The 20,192-nt window shown below is 46.4% G+C and overlaps 1 protein-coding gene across 3 annotated transcripts in view; it reads left to right on the top strand.

Annotated features, from left to right (window-relative positions):
• Positions 1–20,192, top strand: part of VIPR1 (vasoactive intestinal peptide receptor 1) — an 806,458-nt gene that overhangs the window by 245,804 nt on the left and 540,462 nt on the right. For all 3 annotated transcript variants that reach the window (XM_085628778.1, XM_085628776.1, XM_085628779.1), the window contains exon 2: positions 57–153. In XM_085628778.1, coding sequence (XP_085484904.1) covers positions 57–153 — 97 coding nt within the window. The remainder of the gene's footprint in view (positions 1–56; positions 154–20,192) is intronic.

Genomic DNA, 20,192 nt, shown 5'->3' on the forward strand with positions numbered 1-20,192 from the left:
CATACCCATAAATATATGCATAGTAATATATTTTCCCACTTCCTTTTCATGTTCAGGTACTGAGCATGCTTCCAGAGTGTGCTATGATGCTTTCAATTGAACGAGAGCGGGAGCTGTGCATGGATGATTCTGATCCTGAGAATCACACTTCAGGTAAAGTCTTCTTTCTTCTTTTTACTAATTACTTTTCTTGTGCCTTATGCCGTTGCTATGAATTATATTATTTTCAAATAGAAAACAGTAGTGGTGCCGCCTGTCACACCGAAACATGTTGTCTAGCTAACTCCCACTGACAAGGATACGGTGGTCACTTGTGCCTGAATGGTGTCAGTGATCTGGTTGGCAATGTATTATGATTCATCAAATGCTAAAAAAAGCCTTCCCATTGTATCTGAATTACAGATCCATGAAAGCGTGTTGCCTGAGTAATGCGTAACCGTCATAGTGCCTAGAAGGTTGAAAGAGATAGGATAACGTTTTTGACAGAAGCAGTTGTATGTCTCCACTTTTGGACGAGGGGTTTTGAAGGTGAGGATCCCTGGCATCAGTGTTTTAAATGAAAATATAGAAGTGATGGTACTCATCCTTTAGAGTACCTTCTTGCTCCAGAGAAGTGCCTGGTACTCTTTCATTAAATGTATTGCAGCTGGGCTGAGAAGTGCAGGTTCTCTCCGTTACAAATTGAAAAGTGCAGGTACTCAGGAGCAGACATTGCCTGCCTATTTAAAGCACTGCTTCTCAGCAATGCAAGTCACTGGCCATAAGAAGGGTACACATGAGTTATCAAACTACTCCATCTGGCAGTTCACTTTCAACCAACCAGGAAGAGGCAAAGTAATATAATTTGACCAGGTGATTTTTTGCTGTCCATCGGCCAGGTTACTTTACATAACAATGAAAAACATGTACACACTGAACAAATGAGAAAGCACACTATGCCTTGCATGTACTATGGAAAAGGCTGATTAAATGTGAGTATGACACAACAATACAATGCAATAGTACAATGCTTGCGCTTCTGTCCATGCGCTTCCTAAATTTGTGGGTCGTGTGTGCACTGCCAGTTGCTCCACACAGTGCTCTCCCACTCTACATTATGAGTTGGGGGCTTGCCAGGGTGGTTACTGGATCTGCCAGGCCTGCAATGTGGAGATTCAGATCAAAATCCCTGTTTCCATTATAGCAAATGGCGAATATGTCACACTCGCTAAGGGCAGATGGGAGTAAAGGCCAAACATGTACATAAATAGACCTCTAATGCATTGGAAGGAGGCACAGGTCACCCCACTTTCTCTAGTTATGGTATTTGATATTTGTCGGGTGTTTGTAAATTCTGTTTCTGTGGGACCACATCTACACCTAGCTAGATGAAGCAGAGGCTTTGAATGTAAATGCATGTCCAAGACAAGCAGGTGAAATAGAGCAATGTCAGCAGTTTATCTCTATCAGAGGATTCAAAATGGAGGCTCTCTGAAACCATTGTTGTTCCCACTTTCATGCACAATAAAACTGTCACACTGTCTGCAGAGGGATGCAATTGAATGTGAATGACTCAACACATGGAATAATTAATAGACTCCATGATGAAGGGTATGTCTAGCTGTTATCAAATTTAACTTCTCAGCACCCTGCAAGTAGTCTGTTTCAAACTCACGGATGAGAGTAGCAGCAGGTATAACCTTTGGTGAACATTTAGCTTTCCCTGATTGCAGTGCCTCGTTATGGCGAGAGCCAGAATCACACCACATATACAATTTAAAAGTCAGCCTCTAGTGGCCCAAGATGTCCCATTTGCTCTCCTCCCTCCCTGCTGAATGAAGTTTCTTTTTTCCCCCTTTTTTTGAAAAACCCTTTTATTGATTTTAATCAAACTGCTCCCATGATCGGTACAGAGCACATAGCAATGCATCACAAAGGCACAACAATACACTTTAGAGGGACAAATACGCTTCTATGGTAATGTATACAAGAAAATGACTCACCAAGTCAGTCCCTGGGTGCCTCATCCATTCTATCTGCAATCCAAATCAACCCCATCAGAGCGCATGTCTCCATGCATTAACAATGGCTTGACAGGGCAGTGCTCAATCATTATCTCCCTATGGCCCCCAGTCCTTCCATATCTTGTGGTGTTTCTGGGAGCATGCTCTTGTGAGGTAAGTCGGGCATTCCAAACTCAGACAATAATCCATACCTGTGGCCCATCTGTCAATGGAAGGAGCCTCCGTATCTTTCCAGGCACGTACTATATGCTACTTGGCAATCATCAGACCCACTCGGAGCAGCGCTTTCTGATATCTGTTCCCCTTTGCATCCTTCATGAGGTGTCGGAGAAGTTTTTTTGGGTCCCTGGGTATTCTCCATCCCAATACTTTCCAAACACCCCATTCCAGAAGTGGGAGAGGGCAGGACAGAGCCAAAACACGTGTAGTTGGTCTTCGCTAGGGTCGTCGCCCCGTAGGCAACCTCCCGTAGCGATCAATCCCATTCTGGACAGCCTAGCCTTGGTGAGTTGTGTGAGGTGTGGCAACTTAGTTGGATTAGATGATACTGAGAGGCTATCACTGACTCTCTCGGAGCTGCCACCGCCTCAATCCAGTGTGTGTCCTCCAGGGGTCACAGATCTCACTCCCACATTGGGTCCGGGATGACCTCTTCGAGCTGTAAGGAAGGCAAAAGTGCATGTCGGAGATAAAGGTCCCGAAAGATCTGTGTGTGGTGTATGTTGTACTCTGACTGTACTACCTAGAAGGATTTCAGTGACCCTCTGTGTAGCACGTCAACCAGCGATGGGACACCTATAGTGTATCAAGCAGAGAAACCACAGAGGGCTCCGACTTGTGGGTATCTGTTCCCCCTCCACAACAGAGTCTCTAGCGTGGGCCTACCGGCCCAGCCCTTACATTTTACACCGTCTGCCCATATCGTTAGAATAACAGTCATAGTTGTGGTTAGATGCGTCAAGGTTTCACCACCATAAAGCAAGTGGAAGAGGTTACTGTGGCCCATAATCTCAGTGCTTAATTTGAGCCGGTGCTTTCCGGTGCTCGGCACCAGCACCTAACTGTCCTAAGTATGGTGTTGCCAAACACAAGGGAACCATATGCTGGTTCGCATACAGGCTGCACAGCTACATGGCTGAATGAATCCAATCAATCAAATACTTGATACTCTGATGCTTAATTTCATCCTTTTTAAACTCGATTTTCTTTTCACCATATTTCTTGTTCTTCAATTCATTTTATTCATCCACAAGTGATGCTTAGGTATTCACAAAAATACAGGAGAAGAGGTTGCCTCATGTCACTTCTTTATTAAAATTGCCCAATGCATTTCGAGAGAATTCTCTTCCTCAGGGGCATCTAAAAAGCAAACATGTTCAAACAGTTTATGTTATAACCATTTTATTTATCATCACACGTATAATCAAATCACCAATTCCTCCGTTTGTTTGGCCATAAAACATCATCTTTTAATTAATGGATTGAATAGCACATGTCACGGTAAGCTTAAACAAACTACATTTTTGCAAGTGAATATTTTGGGAGAGACGAATGTTAAACATCGAGGGTTGAACTTTGGATTCAGGGTAAATGAACCTAATGCGGGTCGTATGTAAAGGTGATTCACATCATTTTAGCCTTAAAAGTCATTTGAGTTAAATAATATAATTAAAAGAAGATGCCCCTGAGGAAGAGAATTCTCTCGAAATGCATTGGGCAATTTTAATAAAGAAGTGACATGAGGCAACCTCTTCTCCTGTATTTTTGTGAATACCTAAGCATCACTTGTGGATGAATAAAATGAATTGAAGAACAAGAAATATGGTGAAAAGCAAATCGAGTTTAAAAAGGATGAAATTAAGCATCAGAGTATCAAGTATTTGATTGATTGGATTCATTCAGCCATGTAGCTGTGCAGCCTGTATGGGAACCAGCATATGGTTCCCTTGTGTTTGGCTTTACAAGGGAAGCGCAGTTGGGCAGAGTGCGACACAGGCGAGCACGCACTTACAGTTGAAAGATTTGAACAGCGTTGAAAGTGGATAACATGAGGTGTGCATCTTACAATCTTTTGATGTTCTAAGTATGGTGTTGACAGTCTACCACAATGTGGCACTGCTCATCTAATTTAGAGATGAGCAACACAACAGTTGTTTAGGAATACAATATACATTAAAATAGTGCTAATACCTACCTCCCCAGCCACTCCTTTAGCTTTGGGGACCTAGAATAATCGGAACTGTCTCATTTACATGCGAGAGACATGGTTAGTAGTTGTTTTGGCAGCGATGACAAGGGCGGTGTGTGGTGCAAGCTGCAGTGGCCTCCTGTTCAGAGCCCTGGCACTTAATATTTTACAAATTAAGCACTGCATACTCCACCCCTGTGTTGCGTGCGCCGGGTCACCAATCCCATTGAACTATCAATAGTTCAATATTAAGAGATGCTTTGCCCTATCATATAGGAGAATGTCAGCGTAGCTATCCCACCCTCAAAGATAGGCTAACAACACTTCCCAAGGTAGACCAAGGGGTTCCCATAATAGATTTCTAATCAGTGCGTTAGTCTTGATAAAGAAGGTGCGCTCACCGAGAACAGATAACTTTGTAGTTGATAAAGGAGCCTCGGAAAGGGAGACCATCTTGAAGATGGAAGAGCGGCCGAATAGGGACAATGGGAGAGCGAATCAAAATTTCACAACCTTTGCTAGGGAATCAAGATGAGTTTTTAGGATGTGTTTGTATGCCCTGGCCCTATTACCAGTTATAAAGATTCCTAGATATTTGCACCCCAACAGTGAGCACCCGAAAATCAGGTGCCCACGGCATGGCCAGTGGGCAAGGAGGGATGGGATAGATGGAGTATTTGGCCTTGTTCATGAGTAGGCCAGAGTAGGACCCAAAAATCCATAAGATCTGGAGGGCCAGTTTCCTCCAGGTCATCCAAAAACAACAGGACATCATCAGTGTACAGAGATATTGTGTTGCTAAGCCCCAGAGACCACTGGAAGCCGCGGTACAGAGCATCACAACACAGAGAGGGGGTAGCCCTGGTGATTTCCACTCTCTATACTGAACCAGTCCAAGAAGGTCCCCCCAACTAGAACTCTCACCCTGAGGTTGGAATAGAGCAAATGGACAGAGCTGATGAACTTGGGCCTGAAGCCAAATCAGGTCAGGAGGCTGAACAAGTATTCCCAGTCCACTGAGTTGAACGCTTTTTTAAAGTTGACCAAGAGTAGAGCCTGGCGACAGGGTAATCTACCGCTCAGTTCTATGGTGTTGTGATCTCTGCGGATATTGTGTTGGGTAGCCTGACAAGCATAAACCCAGATTGCATCCAGGTGTTCAAGATGTGCAATTGCCTGGTGAGCCGATTAGCTAGCATTTTGGCCCAGATTTTGACCTCTGAGTTCAAGAAAGAGATCGGCCTGTTGTCTTTACAGTGTGTGCCATCCAGGCCCGGCATTCGGGATCACCACTGTCTGGGCCGCCCTGGCAGTTCACCCTTCATCAGAGCCTCTTTGAAGGTGACTAACAGCAAGGGGCCGGTCTGGGGCCAGAGGAGATGCCAGAACTCCACCGGAAAGCCATTGGGCCCTGGTACCTTGCCTGTGTGAAGCTGCGCATCTCTGCCTCCAGGGATTTGCGATCTGTTGGGGATAAGCACCGCACTAACATCCCTGCCACAAATTGTGAAGATTTGCCCAAGAATCCATGGGATCAGAGCCATAAAGGTCACTTTAATAAGACTCAAATCCGTTTGCCATAGTATCACTCCCCGTTATACTAGAGCCCTGCTCGGTTTCAAGATAGGCTATTGAAGCCCCACCCATTCAAGGGGTACAGAGCCAGTGAAGGTTTTACTGGCGTTATTGCCCCATTGTTAAATGTGTCTGTGGGTGGCCAGCCATGCCTTGAGAGCCTCCTGCTTGAGCTCCTGTGAAAGCAGAGTTTGTGTGTGTAGGGAATCATGTAGGAGAGCCTCCTTCATTGTGGTGACATATAAACTCTCTAGGTCAAGCACCAGCACCTCAAGGTCTCCTACCTTATGCTGGGTGTGTTCTCGCTGTCCTTTAGAGTAGCTGATGATATCACCTCTAAGGGTAGCCTTTTGGGCCTCCCAAAGGCCCCCCTAGGAGTTCACCGACGCCTGCTTTTCTTTCACGAATCATTGGCACTCGTGCTGACAAGCCTCTTGTAACTCCTCAACCTGAAGGTTCCAGTGTCAAGTCAAGTCAAAATCTTTATTCGATTGTGTTCTTTACAATCATAAAAGTTCATTTCACAAACATAAAAATATAAACATTTTTCATATGTGAACAGTTAAAAACAAATCATCCAAAACCTTTATAAGACAGCATGTTTGAGAGACAAAATAAGTTACGAAATCATTGTGAAACTAGAGCAGCAGACAGCATAAACAAGATTTAAAAGAAATGTATAAATATTCAAGATAAAATGATTAAAAAGTACAATGATGGTGGCAGCATAGTTAGCCCTCCATACTATTCCTGAAGGTGATAGCTAATTTCAGAAAACTGCATATAAACAAAGTGCAGTCACCAGTCAGGAGTTGAAGGTAGTAAACAGCTGGTTTAGTCTGTGTGAAGTTTAGATTTTTTAAACAAGGCTTTAAAAATAACTTCCGCGGTACTGTATAATAAGGGCAAATAAATAAAAAGTGCACCAAGTCTTGCGGAGACTTCCTGTCGCAGCCGCAAGCAGGTAGCACTTGACCTCGATGGGCCCCTCTCGGTATTGCCAACAGGAGGTGAAATAGGTCAAAACGGAACCGTGTCAATAAATAACGGTCATAACCGGACATGGGCCAGGATAGGTATGGTTCCATACATAAACCTGTTCTAAGTAGGGCATGGTTCCTAACGCTGACTTTCATCAGTTCTCTCTTCTCCCTGGCAAGATACCTAGAGGACATGAATGTTTTTTTCACAAAGATAACGTCAGCTTTAGTTATGGAGTTAGGGGATGAGAACAGATCTGGCCGTCCCATTTCAGTGAGACGGTCATTAATATATCTTAGCCACGGAACCTTAAACCTGCCATCCCAAGTTAAGGCTTCTTTTAATATATTATGAGTAAGAGGTATATTGTTGTTTAGCCAGGAATTCAGCCAACATAAAAGGGGATTTGCTGCTATTCTATCACTGAGAAAAGGTACACCTAGTTCCTCGTGTACCGAAAAGTTTCCAGTTCCCCTTGGCAGCCTCAAGACCTTCTTCAAAAAATCATTTTCTGCGACCTCCAGGTCGTGCGTCTGGCTATAACCCCAGAGCTCACTACCATAACAGGCAGTGGCAACGCTCTTAGCTTGATATAATTTAAGCAGAGCAGCCACCGGACTGTTGCCCATTTTTCTAGCAAAGCCAAGTATGGCTGAGTTGACGCGTGTTACCACGCCCTTCTTTTTGGCGACAGCCGGGGCCCAGGATAATTGGTCATCGAGGAGGACCCCAAGATATGAGAAGGTTTTAGAGTTTGGAATGTTTTCCCCATTGATGGTGAAAGAATTAGGTTTTCGCGATCCATGGCCTATTTTCATAACATAAGACTTTGAGTTGTTGATGCTTAAGCCTCGGGACTTCATAAAATCATAGAATGAGTTAAGAAGTAACTGAAGACCAATTGCTGTCCTTGAAATAAGGACAGCATCGTCCGCGTAGAGCAGAACTGGGACGCCCTTTCTGGCGACATACGGATAATCAGCACCTGTTCTTATCAGGAAATCCTCCAGCTCATTAATATACAAGTTGAACATAAATGGTGCTAATATACACCCCTGGCGGACTCCCCGATTAATTCTAATGTCACCTGTCACTTTCAGGTCTTGAGTGTAACGGACATTAGCTCTTGTATCTGAGTGCAAGTCAGCCAAGAAATGAATTAAGTACTGCTCGACGCCCAGCCTTAGCATGATGTCCCAAAGTTTACCTCTATCCACGCAATCGAAAGCAGACGATAGGTCCATAAAAGCCATATGAATGGTTCCCTGTCGGGCCAAGGTATATTTGCCTAAAATCAAATATAGGTTCAGACATTGGGTTATTGTTGAGTGGCCAGGTCTGAAGCCATATTGTATTGGGGATATAGCGTTATTCTCATTCGCCCATGTTATTAACCTGTTTAGAATTACTCCCCCTACCACTTTTGCTACCGAGTTAATTAAGGATATTGGCCTGTAGCATAGCGGACTGCTCCGGTCACCCTTTTTAAACACGGGAACTATGGTTGATTGTCCCCAGGATTTTGGGCAGCCGGAGATAGCAGCTGCGTTTATCACCTTTGTGAGAACAGGAGCCCATAGTGAGGTACGAGATTTAAAAAGATCTGGAGGCAGACCATCCGGGCCTGGTGCCTTATTTCCAGTTAGCCCTTGAATAGCCTTTTCTACTTCATTGACTGAAAAAAATGGAAAGTTCACCATTGGTAATAAAAAATCAGATGCTGACTGTTGTTCATCACTTTTAAAAATTATACTAAAATGAGTGACCCAATCTGCCTCTGAGATATTAGTACCTAAAGCAGAGTCATTCGGGTTGTCAAACAAGGGTTTGTTGACAATTTCCCAGAATTTACTGCTATTACCCAAAACCGAGGGGTCAAGTAAAGACTCCCAGGTGTGGGCTTTTATTTCATTTTTCCGTTTGTTAAGGGTTTTTTTATATATCAGTCGGAGATTTTTAATTAGACATGGGTCTCTGGGTTTAGTTTCTAGCGCATTTCTTAAGTTTCTACTTGCCAAGGAGCATGTATGATCAAACCATTTGGGACTGGTTTTGACTTGTCCCTTCACTGAAACTGATAACATTGACCCTACTGTTGTAACTACACCTTCAAAAATAACTAGGGTTTGCTCTGAGGACGTAAGTGTTGATACACAGTCCGCTAAATCTCTGCCACATGTCTTAATTATTTCGTTATAGAGATTTTCTTGATTTACTAACTGCCATTTCAGACGTCGTTTGTCATTTACACATTTTAAAATTCCTGCATCTTTACGGTGTTTTCGCTGTTCGAAAACGCCCCCATTCAATTTGATAGTAAGGGGGTTATGATCGCTGTAGATGCTAGTTTGGATGGTAAAACTAGATGCCTGGTTAACGAAATCGGCAGATAATAATATATGGTCTATAAATGATCCAAGGGCTGAGCCTTTAAATGTTGGGACTTCGTGGATTTTGGTCTCGGGAACCAATGACATAGCTACAACCAGATTATTTTCATTTAGCAAATCATTTAAATGTAATCCACGCCTAGTATGATCAAAGTGGAAACCATCCATACGGTTACACCCCAGGGATCCCATAGGGGTATCACGGGGTTACCGCAGGGATGTACATTAAAGTCTCCTGCAATCAATACGTTACGTGGCAATATGCCTGGTCCATCATTCAGCATTGCATTCAGTGATAATATATTACACTCCCCTTCGCTGGAATATAGCGTTATAAAAGTTAACTAAAGTTAAAGCATATTTGCCTCTCTTCAGTACAATCATTTGAATGTTACAATTTACATTTTGTTGGCTGATTATGTTACAAGAAAGAGCCAAATTAATAAAGATGGCAAGACCCCCTTTCACTCTACCACTAACTGAGGGGGTTGCTGGGCTAAGGAAGCTTTGGTATCCTTCAATGAAGGCATTATTTCCTTCCATCCATGTCTCTTGGAGGCATATAATTGCATGTTTTTTAGGAAATGCGAGCCAGGCGGAATCACATAATTTGTCAGCCAGGCCTGCTATGTTCCAAGAGACTAAACTCACATTACAAGCATCACCGATCACTTTATCAATTACTACCTCAGTGGTAGTGGGTTCTTGTACCTGATTTGGTTGATCAGCATTTATAACTCCCACAGATATACTTGGCGCAGTGGGTACGTTCCCATCCAAAACCTCATCCAAGCCGCCCTTATTCGGAAAGTGTACACCCACTGTCTCCACCCCTCCTAACTGTAAGCTTCAATCACAGGCATCCAGACCGCTGAAGGTGTCAAACCTATTTGTCATCTCCAGCGGAGTGAATGGCACTGGGTAATCCGAGCTCATATGTACAGTTGCACCTGGCCTAGTAGGTACTAAATTCCAGCCCGGCGTCTCTGCGACCGGGGCTGCATAATGGACGTGGGCTGGGTTCATATTTTTCGGCATGAAGGGGAAGTTTATGATGGGGAAAGAATAATCATGGGCAGGTTGATGTGGGAATACTGCAGATCTTGGGTAAAAGTAAGTCAAAGGGCGAGGAAAAATACTACTATTAGAATTTGTCTGGGGCCAATTCAGGATATATCGTACTACGTTCTGATCTCTGAAATTGACTATAACCACATCCCCCCCAATGTCTTTAGGTCTTCCACCCAACCACTGAAGACGGCGTACATGTATAATTTTGCCATCTATGTTACTGGCAATTGGTCTATGTAATGTCAGCCAGTGAGTTATTTTATTCTTTAATTGGGAAAAACTCTCTCTCTTGTTCATTGAAAGCTCAGGCACCCCTGTGAGGATCACTACGTATGGTATAGCCTCTGGGGGAAGATCCGGTAGTGGTCGCCTAATCTGTTCCCCCCGGGTCTGCCTAAGGGCTCCCTCCTCTGTTCTCATTATTTTATTCAGACAACTACCCTGATCTCTGAGAGATTTATTATCAGAGATTGTTGGATAGCAAACAGGTTTTTCTATTGCGGTGCTCACCGGAGCATTAAGCATATTGATGGTAAAATTATTATGAGCACGTTTAGGGGGAAGAGCTATCCCGTTCAAAGGATGTCTACTGGAAGATGGGACATCTGGAGTGAAATTATTTGGAATTGTATTTGATGTTAATTAAGGGTGGGCGTAGTTCGCGAAGTAGCACTTCGCGAAGCTACGCAAAGTGAAGTTCGCACTACGCGAGCTACGCGTAGCACTTCGCGAACTGCGAAGTAACATGTTCGCACTGTGCAAGATGTTGTTTTCAATGATTGCACAGTGTGGACAAGCAACCGGCACTGTGCAATCATTGAAAATGGCATCTTGCACAGTGCGAGCTGTAGTTTTCTGCTGCTCGAGTAGATTTTTACTCGAGCTGCAGCTTTCTCAACGCGAACTGGTAGTTTCTCATCGCGAGCGGTCGCGAGCATACGCGACCCCTCGCAATAGGAAACCTGACCTTCTCGCGTTGGGAATCTCGCCGGGAGGTTTATTTTCCATGCTCGCGATCGCGAACAAGGAAAAAGTCTCGCCAGGATGTCATTTTGCTTGCTCGCGGTCGCCAACTTGACGTTGAGGACCGCGAGCAAGCAAAAAATGACCGCAGCACTACGCAACACTACGCTACGCGTGTTCGCACTGTGCTACGTGCAGTTCGCGTAGTGCGAAGTAGCGCGAACTTCGCAAACTACGCGAGCGTAGCGTAGTGCTTCGCCCAGGCCTAATGTTAATACAGGTTCGATAGACAATGACCGGGAATTATTATCAGGATTATCCTCTAAGGAAGAGGCTGAAGCCAGTTTAAGGTCTGGGTTATTATTTTGACTTGTTTGTTTACTCTTCCTACCCAGTTCTACTTCTATTTTCCCCAGCCTGTTCTCCATACTTTCCAATCTTTCCACTATAGCTAAGGTGTAGGTTCGCATAATGATCTCAATACTATCCAAGAGGCTACTGTTAAATATAGGTTTAAGCCCAATGTCCTCCAGGCTAGATTGAGTACCATGCTCCCCCACTGGGTATGCAGAAGTCAACATTGAATTAGAAGCATTTGCTGTTCCAATTACTTCAGTGAGAGCTACAGCAGTTGTAACATTGATGCCAGAGGGGGTAATCTTTTTCCCAAAGTCAGTGGAACTCAACTTCTGTTTATTAGGCTCCATCCTTTTACGTCTCCTTTTGGTAGGGGGTGGGCCATGCTTTGTAGATTGTGTAGGTTTCTTAGGCCTTTGTTTGTCGTGCTATCTTCAAAGGAGTGGGTGACACAGAAATCAAAACTTCAGCAGTGTTAGAAATGCAAAGAGTATTATGTGGTGAAGTTAGTGAAGTTGGAATGTCTGTTCCAATGGGACTGGTATGGGGCACTTCACAGTCTCTCAACAAGAAGGGTACACCTTCTGTAGATAGGGTATCATTTATAACATCTGAAGCTGTCTCATTAATAACAATAGCTGCAGGGTTAGACTCCGGCAATACCCTATTCTTAATTTTTTCAATGGAGCGTCGACGTTCAGCCCTGCGCTCTACAAGCATACGTTCTGTCGTGCCTCCGGTTGATGTTCTGACAATATAATTATCCAGGGTTCCATTCAATAAAGGCCCTACTCTGTTAGCCACTGATGTTGTCGGGCTCTGCACTGGCAAGGACATGTTATGCACTTGAAAACCCGATACCTTAACAATAATATAATCATACGACTTACTGTGCGCTAAGTTCGTATCGTGCACGATTTGACCAGGGGGACGGGTCCAGTCCGGTCTCCTCCGGCCTCTGAGGGCCACAGAGGGCCCGCCCTTTGCCCGGGCTTAGCCCGCGCGCGGTCCCGCGACGCGGGGGGCGGTGATCTTTTTAAAGCGCCTTCTGGCGCGAAAATGCAGAGTATCCGCCTCCGCCACCGGAAGTAACAGCACAGGAGCCTGGGTGCTGTAGTCCTGCGAGGAGAAGCGCTGCAGGCAGGGAGGGAGAGCATAGCAGCCAAGACTCCCCCGGTCCCCCAAAGAGCGCCACAGGTAGGGAGCACACCAACACGGGTTTTGTTTGTGCAGCCAGCAGAGGAACCCGCTCTGCCGAGGGCGGTGATCTTTTTAAAGCGCCTTCTGGCGCGAAAATGCAGAGTGTCCGCCTCCGCCATCGGAAGTAACAGCACAGGAGCCTGGGTGCTGTAGTCCTGCGAGGAGAAGCGCTGCAGGCAGGGAGGTAGAGCACAGCAGCCAAGACTCCCCCGGTCCCCCAAAGAGCGCCACAGGTAGGGAGCACACCAACACGGGTTTTGTTTGTGCAGCCAGCAGAGGAACCCCAGTGGTTTAACCGCTAGCCCTCTGTGAATCTAGGTAGACCCCACGCTAGGTCCATCGCTACCGGTGAGTGGTTGAAAAGTTCCTTACTAGCATGTGGACACCAAACACTCAGTGGCTGTCTCGACTGGGCATAAAGAAATGGTCCAACCAGGAGAAAGACTGTTGAGCCCCAGAGTAGAAAGTGTAGCCAGGGTCTATGGGGTGATGCGCCCTACACACATCAACCAGGGACATCGTTTGTAAAAAAGAAGACAATGATGCCACGACTGGCATCAGTGGAGGCTTAGGAACAATCCATACCCGGGTCGCACACTCCAGTAATCTCCCCCCAAAATCCATGGGGCATCAGGCAATTCCCAGAGGAGATTGCCCAATTTTCCCCAAAACTCAGTGGAAAGCGGCAGGGAAGCATATACGCAGACCAGGGAGATTGGGAAGCCCTGCAGCGTACCCGTCACTGCTATGTAGCAGCATAAGTTATCGTGCCACACCCTGGACAGTGCCAGAGGGGAGCATATAGATTTAGATGGCTGTGCCCCGTGAGCCATGGTGGAACCCAAGTGGTAAACCTGGGAGAATCCCCGACAGGTCTCCTGGAGCATGAGAATAACGGAGTTGAATTTTTGAGCAGCTTTGAGCACCACCACTCATTTAATCTTATCTAATATGCCGTTTATGTTCCAGAAGAGGACAGTCAGTTTGCCCAGGAAGACACGCCGCTGCATCTCACCTATGTGTTCAGGTGCACGATTTATAATCTAACACTGTCTGTAGCCTCCATGCATGTGTCTCATGTGTCTGTTGTGTAACTGCCTCTTGTAGCACCAACACAAGAGTAAACCAAATAAAACCCCTCATACCTCACCCCCATCCCCAACTCCCACCCCATGCTTCGCCACTAGAAGTACCTGTCATGGTGCAACTAGGAACAGTAGCCAACTAGGCCAGCTTAAGATGTGTGTCTTCCCTCCTCTGCAAACACGCTCCCCAGCCACTCAGAATACAAGCCTCTGAACCAACCAACATAACCCCACAAAAAAAAGTAATGGGAGGTCTTGCATGTAAATCTGTGTATAGTCGCATCCAACCCACTCTGTAAAATATGTAGGCACATGCCAACCTGTACCTTCAGAGTCACTAAGTGAGTTCCTGCAAGGCCCATAACAGCTCAGTGGAAGCAATGTTCGCAGATGGTCCCTCTGCTTCTGCTTAAGTGCCCTCTTGAGCAGGGAATCTTTCTCGTCCCAAGGAGTGGGCCCTTCACTCCTTGCAGTGAAGTGGCCACCTCAAAGCAGTTCACCATTTCCCAGCAGGGCTCTTGGTGCCCCCACGTATGGCACCCCCACAACACCCCAAAAGTAATTAACCGCTTGGGGCCATCCAGAGTGTCTCCATCAGTGTGAGCAGCTGACTCTTGCCTCTGCCTCAGCTCCCCAGAGGGGGCAAGAGTCACCAGCCATCTCAGAGCAGGTAAGGTCCAAGCAGCAAGAGGTCAAAGCCAGACACTGTCCAGGGGCCACGCTATGCAATCAGCAAGCATGTATCGCCGCATTGGCCCAACTGATGTTGAGAACAAAGGGCAATCAAAGTCAGGACTTTTGATCCACCACTGGATCCGAAGACCAGTTTTAAATCAACAAGGTTGACCCCCCCCTGCAACTCATAAGCCTTGCCTGCAGCATCCGGGGTGTGACACCATGGGGCACTGGCCACCTCCAGGGGCCTCCTGCACGTCTGCCAATACGCCTGGGGGAGAGAAGGAATAAAATGCCAGTCCTGCACGCTTCTGAGGCCACGCCCCTCGCAGCCCTCACATGCCTGGGCCCATTTGTGGCCTCTTGGTCACGTGCCACTGTGCTCTGCTCAGTATGCATGTCGGGCCCCAAACCCACCCACAGCTATCGCGGGTGCCAGCGAAGACACACACGTAGAGCTCACGCGGTGTTGGCATAGGTCAGCGGCCCAGAACTCACCAGGCGGTCAAAGCCTCCATTGGGTCAGAGATGGGGGGCAATGGCCCCGCCCCCACACTGTTCAACTGACAGGCCCTCTGAATCTACAGGAGAGATAGCCCTCCTTGCTCCTGGCAGATGGCCGCTGTCCACACTGCTCCTGCCTGCAACTGAGTCACAGCTACAATTTCTCGGCACAAGGCAGGTGCCCGATGGTTGCCGCCAGTGCATGCTCCATCCAGGCAGGTTAGCCCAGGGGAGCAGGCGGTTGTAGCCGGATGGTTCAGCACGATGCGACGGAGCTCAGTTAAAGAGTGTCTGCCATGTTCGGCAGTCAAGCCATGCCCCCTCTGCTGAATTTATTTTCAAATGTCCTGGTCCTCATTGTAATGTTGGGCCCTAGGCCCACATGCTAGGTGAAGGAGGACACTGCACACGTAGTTGGGGATAGTGGGAATGGCCACGAGCACGTGCGCTCGGCCCCTTTTATTGACAGCGTCACCTGACACAGTGACGTCTGTGGTGGGTGGGTGTACAGTGTAATACAGCAGGTCGGAGCACTAGAACGTGTCCATGCTTGGACACTACACTCATGTCTATGTTGGTCGACCTATGTGTGCACATGTGTCTGTTCGTGTCAATATTCCATTGACACAGCACAGTACAACACCCCATTATTGTGCTTTAGATTGTCAACATGTCGATGGCTCCTTTTCATTTGTTGTAGGAACATGTGCAAAAGACTGTTCATTTATTGTATATTTGTACTGTGCACCTGATGTCTTGGGGCCTGCTATAAGCATGTAATCATACTGATTCACACACAGGTTCAGAGCAGCAGTCTTCTTGTCTCCTATGTTTGAAGTAGCAAGAGTAAGAGGGGTCGCAGGTCAGGGACACCCATGATTACTGTTTGCTACTTACTTGTGCCAGGTTCTTTGCCAGCTGCCATTAAACATTAGTCACCTGTGTGCCTGCGACACTGACTCCACCCGCTACTGACATCTGATGACAAGGACCTCACGTGCAAATACAAAAAGTATGAATTCATTTTCTAATTTGCCACGATTTGTTTTTGAGAAACAAACTAGAAGAGAAATATGTCTTAGTAATATGGAGATTTGTTTACAATCTAAGATAGCCGCAACAGCTCAATGACTTTCTGGGCACATTACATAAATATTTGTGCAGACCTGCTCCAACCAGAAAGCGGTATTCTCGCCACTATCCTGTTAGCCCACAAGTCCCTCCTTCCCTCACTGGACTGTGGTAGCCTCCATTTTTTTTTTTTTACGTTACCACGTTATTATCTCTGCGAAGATAGCAAACAGCCATTAATTTCTGAGGGAAGGAAAGTGAGTAAATTGTGATTGCTTAAGGGTATGGTTTCCGGAATAGGCCACGGATCCGAGATAATTGCCTGCAGACGTGCAGCCAGGTAGATAGTAAATCAGAGCTTCCTGCAGGCGTGACTGCTTTTAAATATGCAGTGAGTGAGCCTCCGTTGTTGGCAGAGGCAGGCTGCCATTTCTGGAAAATTAATGAGACGGCGGAGCTCAGGAATCAGGAACGATAATTAATCCCTGAATTTCCCCGCTAGTGCTTGAGCTGAAGAGATTGTAGCGCTGGTCTTCGCTAAAACAATTAAGGCTCAAAAATGAGTTGTTTCGCGAATTTAAGGAGCCAGACTTAAGTGCATATGGCAACAACAACACAATCTTTAAAGTTTTATGCATAATATAATGCAAAAGGAATTACAAGGAAATTGACTTTGAATGTGTGTACCATGTGGTTCAGTGTATAGGATCATGGTGCACTGGCATAACGAAACTTGAGCCCCCCCCCCCCCCCCCACCCCCCCAGCAAGGTTCGTGGAGTGGCCCCTGCAGATTCAATCAGGAGCTCTCCGGCCAGAGTGTTGTGCTGAGGGGGTCCCGTGGAGCTTGGCCCACCCCGACCGCAGGGACTGCGAGGGCCTGTGCTCGCCGCTGTCGTGGTGCATGCCACAAGCAGGGCTCGATTTGCGTGGGTGGTTGCCAATGGGGGCCCCTGCACTCATTTTTGGGGACCGGCACTTATTTTTCCACATCAGACATTAACCAAGAGCTAGAGAGGGAAAAACATACAATGCAGAAATACAGAGGAAGAGAAAGGCAGAAATCCCAAAACAATGGTAGAAGGTAAGAGCCAGCACTAGAGAGATTAAGAAGTAGGGTGTGTTTAGTAATCGATTAAAGAGGCCTGGGGATTGTATCGGGTGTGCCAACATTTAACTGTTCTTCTGAGCAGTTTCGGGCACTGGCACTCATTCTATTACAAACCAATCATGATCCTCTCTCACATTAGAGGTACTGCCTCCCTTGCTGTCTCAATGATGTATGCCCAATGATGCATCATACTGATTGCCCTCCTATAGGTTCATTTGTATGGCTTTTCAAAAATGTAGTCTTGAGCTAGCTGTTGCATTTATTAATGTTTACAGGCAATTGGCACATATGTGTGAGAAAAACCTTACATTAAAGTGCATTCATCTTAATATTTGACAATGGCAACAATATATTAGGGCTGGGTGTGACAGAGTGTTTGTTAAAATGAGAAAAGAGAGTTTTTACATGTGTTTAATTTAGCATAACTAGGCCGCAAAGAAAACAAAAAACAAGCATTTACAATGCAATAGGTCTCGAATTTTTATAGAGTTAAAGCTATTGGCGTTGTAATGGAAATGTTAGTTACTTATGAAGATGTTTGTTTTTAGCACCTTTAAGATGTCTTATGGCTGCAGGATTGTCAGTGATATGTTTGTTTATGCTTTGGTGAACATCCTGTACTTGAGAGTTACAGAGCCATGGTGGAGCTGCACAGTGACAGCACAGGCAGAGATCAGAGCATGTACAGCAATAGCCAGGCAGCTGTGATAGGACTCTGTCAGGAGCATGCTATGAGTGTCTGCAGGCAGGAAGGGCCCAGACTCAGCCATGGTGGGGCAGGCAGCTCTGAGAGTCCTCACGCGGCAGTGTATTGCGGCAGTGTGCCTCTGAAAGGCCATGCATGAGTGTTTGAGTCGCCTGCGAGTGCGCTGCTGTCAGATTGCTTACTGATCCTGCATACACAGATGAAATCATTGCAAGGCTATGGCTGCTCCATTATCATGTCTAAAATGATGTGAGTGCGGGGGTGTCACATGACCCATCAAAGCTGCGTGTCTCACATACATCACCTATGCGAGGTATCTCCAAGGCGGGCAGCAACATTGTTTTCCCTTGTTAGGCAGCCAGAGTGGCGCCTCTACTCTACACGGTTCAATTCGGCATGTGACTACCACCAGGAGGAAATTGTGGTGACCCTGGCAGGGCCCAGCCAGAATCAGCTGAAGTTCTCGACTTTTGTTCCTGTCACGATGAGCGCTGTCTTCAAAAGATATTCACAGCGCAGTCTCAAACGTTGTCACAGACAAGCTCAATGCAATCACTGGGAGATGCCGATGGAAGAAGCAGCAGGAGCAGAACGCCACTCCCATGCTACTGGAATGTCCGGGGAAGGAGGGCTGGCGGAGGTGAGTGAAGTGTGACAGGGTGTCACGTGGCCAGAAAGGAATGCAGACACTGCCGTAACTATTCCAGCTCTGTTCTGGAGCTGAAGGGAGAAAATGGAGTGTGATCAGAGGGTTGAAGAGCGCAACCCTACAAACTGACCAGGGTGCATCTGCAGGGCCTGTGCACAACCCCACGCAGAGCGCTACATAACACCACCGACATGTGGAAGGTTCAACAGATCATAAGAAGGCTGTTGGAGGGGATCTGCCACTCTGCTTGCTGCTGTGTTGAGCTTGCCTACTGCTTTCTGTTTCTGTCTTGGACAGTAAAAGGATTTGACTTCACTTTCTTATCCTGCTTGTCAAGGTTCTCCAATGGCTTGTGTGTACTTGTCTACTGTTAAGAAGTCTCAGGGCCATCAAAGACTTCAGCTGCAGCCCCTGAATTCCTAATCTGGGATTTTGACCTGACAAGTGGTGCCAATTCCAATTCTGGGCCCCTGGAGGTGGCTTCTGTTGCAAGAAATGAAGAAAATCCATGCATCGGTCTCAAGCCCCTGTTTTTCCTTCCACAAGCTTGCTGTGCGGTTGAAAAACCAATGCATTTCCACGGTGAAGGTGAAGATTCAACACAGTTCCTGTCATGCGGCTCCAAGATCACTGCAGCCCGAGTCCCTAACACTGTGTCTCCGACGTCCAAGACACCCACTCCAACTCCCATGCAGGCCCTGTTTACGGCTTGGAGAATCGTTGCAGCACGTGTTTCACCACCACCGCATCGCCCCAGCACACCCACATTTTCAATGGATCGTACCTGTGTGCCAAGTCTTCATCGACATTGCCCAGCAGTAAGGAACCAAGGCTGCGTGTCTGAAATTTAATGCACCACCTCCCCTCATGGACGGGAATCGATTTGCATCACCTCCCCTGACAGCAAGGAACCAATGCATCACCTCTTCTGTACTGCAGCAAGAAGTCAATGCATCACCTCTTTTAGTAGTAAGGAATCAACGCATCACCTCCCTTGAGATTAAGGAATTAACGCATCACAGTGCCTCATCTCCCCAGTGCCCATTTTCGTCTTTTGATTTTGACACATCCCAGGTACTTTGCACTAAAAAAGTGACGCATCCATAGTTTTCTAAGTACTGAACTGTTGGAAACTTCTAAAAGTGATATCTTTGCTTGTGCATGTTGTATTTTTGTCATTATGGTCTTGTTTTACTTATATAAAGATTGGCTATTTTGGTGTTGTGTCCATTTGTAGTGTTTTCACTGGGTTACTGTGAGTGTTTTATACAAATGCTTTACACATTGCCTCTGAGATAAGCCTGACTGCTCATGGCTAAACATCAAATTAATGTGGGGGGCCCACAGGGCACCACACCAGTCTCAGAGACCATCACCTCCCCGGGGCAATTCATTCAAGTAAAGAGGGGAGCAGCGCTTCCCCTATGCAGCCCCAGGGACCACCACCTTGCCAAGGCTAAAAACAACAATGGAGTGGGTAATGCAGCCCCCCTTCTGGGGGTCATAGATGACTCTGGAGACCGCCACCCCCACCAGGCCTGTCTCCTTCTATGTTCCGGGGTGCCTACTCCCAGGACAGAGCTGTTTGCTGTGGCTTGGTAGGAGTTTAAATCATCCTGTAAAGTAATAGCAAACACTCCGCTTTCAGCAAATGAGAGCTGTGAA

This window comes from Triturus cristatus, chromosome 10, assembly GCF_964204655.1.
Source record: "Triturus cristatus chromosome 10, aTriCri1.1, whole genome shotgun sequence".
Taxonomy (NCBI): domain Eukaryota; kingdom Metazoa; phylum Chordata; class Amphibia; order Caudata; family Salamandridae; genus Triturus; species Triturus cristatus.